Raw genomic sequence first — 7,500 nt, 5'->3', positions numbered from 1 at the left:
TCTTTTCATATACCTAATATTTATTTTCTTAGAACAACGGAACGTATATCTTAACCCATTGACATCCTAGATAATAGCTATATTATAATATTTCTCTGCATTACTTCTAAACAATACTAACTTTTTATCCATGTGTGTGTGTGTGTCTGTGTGTTTATCTGTATGCGTGTGTGTTTGTGTGTGTAGATGTGTATGTGCGTGACATGTGTGTTAGAAAGATGGGCGGTATTTAAGAGACATGTACAATCACATCCACATTTTAAAATAGAAATGTTTTGGAAAATAAATACCTGGCATATGATATCTACAAAAGCTGAGAATAAATACGAATACACAAGCTTTCATTTCAGAAAATTTTCCTAACAGGAACGTCTGATGCTGCAAAGTATACGCAAGTTAAAAAGTGAATTATGAACGTTTATAGGCATTAAATGCAACAGATGGTCTGTATATAAACATATACATGTGTGTGTGTGTGTCTATGTTTGTGAGTATATACACTTTTGACACGTAATACTGAAATAGTGTAAGAGAGTGAAGATTGCTCCGGGCCCGAATTAAGCATGATGATGAAAATATGTTTGGCCCATGAACTGTATGGACCCTAAGTACGGCGCGTGTAAAATTTGAATGAAATCGGTTGTGTAGTTCTCGAGGTTTAGAGATTCACACAGCTAATCAGACAAACAGACAGACCTGATTGTTAATTATTTTGTACATTATTTTGTCTTGTTATGAAAGATGGGCTACAGGAAAGATTCTGCTCAATGACACAGATTTGCTCGTCAGTTGTTTCACCTTAACCAGTTGAGCATGTCCCTTAGTGGCTGCCGATATGTGCATCTCTTCTCACGAGCACGGGTGTGGGGAGCATTATACCCATGTGTTAAGAGGAATTCTTTGGGGCTTAGATAATTCTCCTCTGGAAACATTTGCACTTTTTCAACATCCTTAAACAACCCTTATTCAGGGACTTTTTGAGCGGGGTGGTCTACAAGAACTGACGAAAATTCTAACGGGGCTCTACCTGCAAGGACATGCGCTGTTTATCTTGATGCGAAATCACCATGTCACGCATACATCATTGCAATGCATTTGCCTGATGAGTTCTTATCAGACGGGTAGTCATGATGGGTATACTTGGCTTCGTATATTTTACCCCTAGTGTCAATTTGATGGCATGCACTGTTTTCTCACTCAATAATAATAATAATAATAATAATAATAATAATAATAATAATAATAATAATAATAATAATAATAATAATAATAATAGGCGATTCTAAATCTGTAGCTAAAGCACATATTGGTGCTGAGTGGCTGTGTGGTAAGGGGCTTGCTTTGGTAGAAAAGTAGTGAATTATATTTCGTATATAACTATTTGCAATACGCATTTTGAATCCGTTTTCCTCGATTTTTATAATACGATGAATTTTTATTGAATTCATTTGTTTTTATTTTCTTCATTGCATGCTTAAGACCGTTTATTGAAAACACCAATTAAACAAATCCATTTTTAAAGATGTATCCTTTAACCAGTTTTGATTATATCGTTATTTCTGTTCTATTTTAACAACACTGTCCGACGGGAACGTGAAACTCTGAGTAACAGCTTTTGTTATATTTCTGCTGCTTTTAAATAAAGCATATTACTCTACCTCTGGTATTTGAGTACTCTTTTTTCCACCTTTTTTCACATTTATATACTTACTCCGGGATCTATCTATCTATCTATCTATCTATCTATCTATATATATATATATATATATATATATGGGAGAATGTACGAAAAAACAACAACAGACGAGGACAGGTGGTGTAAATAATAAAAGGATGTATTAGTATGACGCTCGGGAATACGGAAATATATATATATATATATATATATATATATATATATATATATGTGTGTGTGTGTGCGTGTGTGTGTGTGTGTGTGTGTGTGTGTGTGTGTGTATGTGTGTGTGTGTGTGTGTGTGTGTGTATGTGTGTGTGTGTGTGTATGTATGTATGTATATACGTACACGAGGGAAATCAAATATAATGTGCACTTTCGGCATGACAACTATTTACTATTGTCACGCTGCCTTCAGCGCCTGCGTGCATATATTGGGTACTATTGTGAAGCTGTGATCGAAGTTTGAGCCACATCGTACCATTTTTCTTTCTACCATTCCTGTATAAGCATGACCTCTCCACTATCCATGTGTACCAAGGTAGAACAAGGTGCTGTGGTCCGATTTGTATTGTAAAGTGTTTTACTATCAACATCGCAGGATAAAGTCCTTTTCTAGCCAACAAATTTAAGCCAACAATTTTCCTCAATGGCCGAAGCATATTATCGAGGAAGTTTTGCTGTTGCATGCCAATGCACGCTCACGGACAGTTGCACACACCGCTGAAACCATTAACCAACTGGATTTTGAGTTGTTGGAACACACTGCCTGCAGCCCAGATCTCGACCCTTCTGACTCTCATATCTTTTCACCGCTCAAAGATGGCTTACGAAATAGTGAATTTCCTACGTATGAAGATGTGTAACGGTGCTGTTATGGCTGCACGACGAAAACACAACCTTCTTCTTGGAGTGAACACGCAAGCTTATGGACCGCTGGTCCAAGTACATCCAAAAGGAAGGTGAATAGGAAAATGAACTTCATTTTTTTACGCCCTGATTTTTTGTAAATACATTGAAAATACAAGACTGAGTATAATTTTTGATCCTGTCTCGTATATACGTTCCATTTCATCGTGCTGAATCATAATCCATATATTTTTTCTCGCGACGATTTCATTTGAACACTCTTGAAAAACTTCGCCATTCTTCTGAAGCGTTAAACTAATCACCTGCTACTTATTTCTTCACCAGTCATGTTTTGGCTCATGTAAACTAAATACATACACACACACACACATATATATTCAGAAATGTAACCGTACGTGTACTGGTGGCGATTTTTCTTTATTTTCTTCTTTCTCTCTCTCTTCCTCTTTGCCACGAAAAGCTATCATCGAAAGGTAACAGCTCTCTCCTTCCACCTATCAGTAAATTAAAATATTTCTTGTGTACCTCCTCACGTTCGAATTTTCTGTTTGATTAGTTGGGTTAGAACTGATAGTTATGATAGTTTTGATATTCCTATGGGAGCCAGAGATTCCGCGGAGTTTACGCTTGTAGCTATTTACATTCTGTTTACGTTAGAGTGTGAGTTTCTGGAGCTTGCTGCGAATTGGATCTATATAGAAAGAATTTTCTCTTGTTTTTCTAGAGTTAGGTCAGGCTTAAACTTTTCGATAGAAATACTGATTACGGTAATATACTCCTTAAAAAGGCCAGTTACAATAGGAACATTGAATACCTAGATATTTATAGCAATGATTATACTGATAAATCTAAACGGAAGGGTACATATAAATTAGGAAGTAGGCATAACTACAGTGACAGTAATCCTTTAATTCCAGTTAATAATGATCGCGAATATAAATATAATTACGTGATAAAAGTTTATAAATCTAATTTGGTACAAAAGGTGAATAATTTAGGTCATTCTAATTTAATTTTGGACAAGAGTAGCATTATATGTTATGTTATGCCCTAAGCCAGTCCATTAAAAATTAACTTAGTTGGGGTGGTGTATAAATTATTTTTAATACACTTGAACAAAAATGTAGATATGAGATTTTGAATGCGAGACCCATTAAGGTTGCTTTTTCTGTCTATCGGAATATATCTGAGATTATTTCTTTTATTAATGAAAAAATTATCCAGTTTTATCTTCGATATAAGTAGGTAATTACTGATTCCATGAGTACAAATGTTAATGATTTTCCTAATAACCAGTTTGGTAGCTATGGTTTGAATTCTAATATAAGTTTCTATAATAGTGAAGGTAATAACTTTTCCCTTAATTATAATTCAATTATTGAAGGTGCAATTGGCGGTGAAAATTCCCTTTGTGATTTAAATGGTGGACAATAATCACATGATGTTTTTCTACAAATTCCTTTTAGGAAAAAATAGGCGTGGTTTTAGGAAGGTTTTTTTGCATTATAACTGTATAAATGGAGCTTATTCGGTGGTATTGGAGAGTTCACGGGTGAATCTTAATATTGTAACCTCGTATTACAGTGTATTTATAGAGATAAATCTTGGCTGTAATACGAGGTGGTATCAAAAATATCCCGGACTAGTTCAGTGGCTCACAAACAGATGGCAGCACAAGGTTGTGAGCTTCATGTAACAGTATGTGTGCCAAGAGATATCACAGGGTTTAAATTGCAAATAGTGATCGGCAAGCTTACGGAGACCAGGCAATGGGCCATACACAAAGTTTCCAGTGGCATTGGGGATTCTCAAGTGAGAGTCGATAGGAAATCAGAAGACCTGCCAGGAGCGTCAACCGCGGAGAAATGAGAAGATTCATGAGCATGCGCATGAGGATTGTCGCTGGACATTCAATGAGGTCTTGAAACGTTTGATCGAGAACATTGGGCGAAAGCGGTGGGATATGTCGAGTGCGAAGAGCTGGATTCTTCAAAACGACCATGTACCTTGTCAATGAATTCACCTTTCTCGTGAATTTCTCTCCAACAATAACATTTTACCTTTTCCGTAACCGCCTCATACGCCATATCTAGGAACTATGGATTTTCATCTCTTCCCCAATATGGAAATGCAGTTCAAAAGTCACCATTTTAACTCCGTTGTCCAGATCCAGATCGAATCGTTGAGGGTCCCCGAATCACTTTCCCGGCCGGAATCCCAAAGTGGGATGAAAATATTTCCAGGTCGGATTCTCAAAGTGGCAAGAACCGAGGGACCGATCTATAGCTGTTCAAGACGACAATTTCGAAAGAGATATATGGTAAAACTTAGTTATTATTTTGTTATTAAAAAAACAAAATATTCCAGGATACTTTTGATGCTCATGAAGTATTAAAAAGAATTTGGTTTTTGAAAATTGTGTCACGCCAATAACATAACATAAAGCAGTAATGGATTAAAAATAAATATAATATTGCAACGACATTAGATGTAAAGAAATATTGTATTGAAGCGAAATAGATATATTTCTTAGCATTTCAAAGATAATTTGATACTTACTTTTGTTATATACTAAGATTAAGAGTTAATATAATGTAAAACTAGCGAAAATATAACTGTTACATGTTCATTAGATTTATTAGCTTCACGTGGTGCATAACTTGAATTCCACTAACATATGGTCGAAACAAGAACAGCAATTAATATACTGTTTGATATATGAATGCAAGAAGCTGAGATAGAATTGGGATCGTCACCTGAATTAATCAAAACAAAAAATATGTTAATGTGGTATCCGTTTAACATTGATGGATTCATTTAATCAATATCGTTGACATTTCCTGGTAAATTATATAGAATGTGAACATTTTTCTCGGGCAATAAGGCAAGCACAATATCAAATCCTCAGAGTACTGCGTGTTATCTGAGGAAATACCGCAAATACAGACGAGAGCATTGCAAAGACTTAATGCACTGTAGCAAGTGGTTGGCACGTATTTTGGTAAACATGAATGGAAAAATTTGAAGACATATTTAGAAAGAAAACAGCAAATATAATACACCGTAAGATGTATTTTTAGGATGCCATTCATTATAATCTTTCCTATTCTTCTTCTTCCTTTTCTCAGTTATTACTTATTTTATCGGTCTGAGAGTATGAAAAGCAAATTCGCCCTGGGTTGAATTTTAATTCAGAACGTAAAAACGAACGAAATTCTACGAAGCATTTCGCAAGACGTTCAAAAGGTTCTGTTAGTTTGGTGCACTGAAAAAAATAGCTTAAATAATAATAATAATAATAATAATAATAATAATAATAATAATAATAATAATAATAATAATAATAATAATAATGATAATAATAATAATAATAATAATAATAATAATAATAATAATAATAATAATAATATTAATAATAATAATAATAATAATAATAATAATAATAATAATAATAATAATAATAATAATAATAATAATAAAGCACTCATCAAGGTGACATCACCTTAAAATCTCGTTTTGAATCTCGTGTTTGTACAAAATCAATAAGGTCCTTTTTTTCAAATTTAAGGTCAAAATATGACTGACGAATGTAAAGTTTCTGTCTTGTAAATTTCTGTTTCATAAATATTATAAATATCTGAATTAGCTTACGTAAGCATTGACGATCAAGAACTCTTCGAAACAGGTCAGTACAAGGATCTGTCGGAGAGTAGCATGTCTGAAAAAGTATCATACGCCTGAAATACAAAAAATTAATCTCAAATATTCTGGAAAGTTATACTGAGTCCTAACTTTATAAAATCATATGTATAAACTGACATAAAATAGTGCAAATAACTTCGAAAGACGCCCGGCTGTATGTCTATCATTTTTATTGTATCAACATATATTAAATGTCAGATCTGTCTCCCATACTTAGGAGATTGTAGTATACACACACACTCACACGCACACACACTTTCACACACACACTTTCACACACACCCTGGCTGTATGTCTATCATTTTTATTGTATCAACATATATTAAATGTCAGATCTGTCTCCCATACTTAGGAGATTGTAGTATACACACACACTCACACGCACACACACTTTCACACACACACACTTTCACACACACACACTTTCACACACACACACACACACACGCACTCACATACACACTCTCAGACACACAGAGACACACACATATATATCTATCATTCGCCATGATAGATCACCATTGTTAAGTCAATATTATATTTACTGTTAATGTATTGATATCACAACGTATTTAATGCATATCATCTGACTATTTTTAAACCTCTGGCAATGCATACAATATTAGCAAGATCCATAGACATAAGTTATGCATTTAAATATTCAGAATAATGATGGTTTTAATTCAAGCATATTCGAAAACGCAACCCATTCATTCGATTTCAGTTTGCTGACTGTTATTTCATTTTATCCACCTAGGAACGATTAAAACGTATTCAGCTTCGGGAGGACAATAGGACCTAAGATGCTGGAGGAAATATTGCGATGCAGTTGTCCCAAGCGACTGACTCGGCCAGCTTAGTGCCTTATCTTTTCAAATATATCGGCACAATTACTACCATTTCGGGAATGGCGTAACTCACTTGTATCAACGCAAGTGCTGAATTGCTCTTTATTTCTCAGACTCGGGAAGCATGAGAGGCGAATAAACGTCGGTGGAACTTTATTTCGTAACATAAATTTTGAATAAATGCCGTGGAGCTGGCGATTCTGGCAGCTTCCCTGCCTTACATATTGATTTCAAATTTAAGCACAAGGTCAGCAATTTCGGGGAAGTGGATTATATCAACACCAGCACTCAACTGGTACGTTTTCTTATCGACCACGAAAGGATGACAGGCAATGTCGACTACGGCGGAATTTGAAGTCAGAACGTAAAATGGGAAGAAGTACCTCTAAATATTTTTTCCCGGCG

General features: G+C 34.8%; 1 protein-coding gene across 7 annotated transcripts in view; it reads right to left on the bottom strand.

Moving 5' to 3' along the window:
* LOC106875519 (uncharacterized) overlaps positions 1 to 7,500 on the bottom strand; it is a 26,341-nt gene that overhangs the window by 4,825 nt on the left and 14,016 nt on the right. For 6 of the 7 annotated variants that reach the window (XM_089366241.1, XM_089366237.1, XM_089366240.1 and 3 more), the window contains 4 exons: positions 6,197 to 6,282; positions 5,105 to 5,301; positions 2,941 to 3,039; positions 291 to 378 (listed from right to left, as the gene is read on the bottom strand). In XM_089366241.1, the coding sequence (XP_089222367.1) occupies positions 5,216 to 5,301; positions 6,197 to 6,282 (172 nt within the window). In that variant the 3' untranslated portion in view covers positions 291 to 378; positions 2,941 to 3,039; positions 5,105 to 5,215. The remainder of the gene's footprint in view (positions 1 to 290; positions 379 to 2,940; positions 3,040 to 5,104; positions 5,302 to 6,196; positions 6,283 to 7,500) is intronic. The other variant, XM_089366239.1, reaches the window with a different exon arrangement.

Source organism: Octopus bimaculoides, chromosome 18 (genome assembly GCF_046866305.1).
Source record: "Octopus bimaculoides isolate indiv1 chromosome 18, ASM4686630v1, whole genome shotgun sequence".
Classification (NCBI taxonomy): Eukaryota; Metazoa; Mollusca; class Cephalopoda; order Octopoda; family Octopodidae; genus Octopus; species Octopus bimaculoides.
The sequence above is the reverse complement of the archived record's forward strand: the minus strand, read 5'-3'. Positions and strand labels throughout refer to the sequence as shown.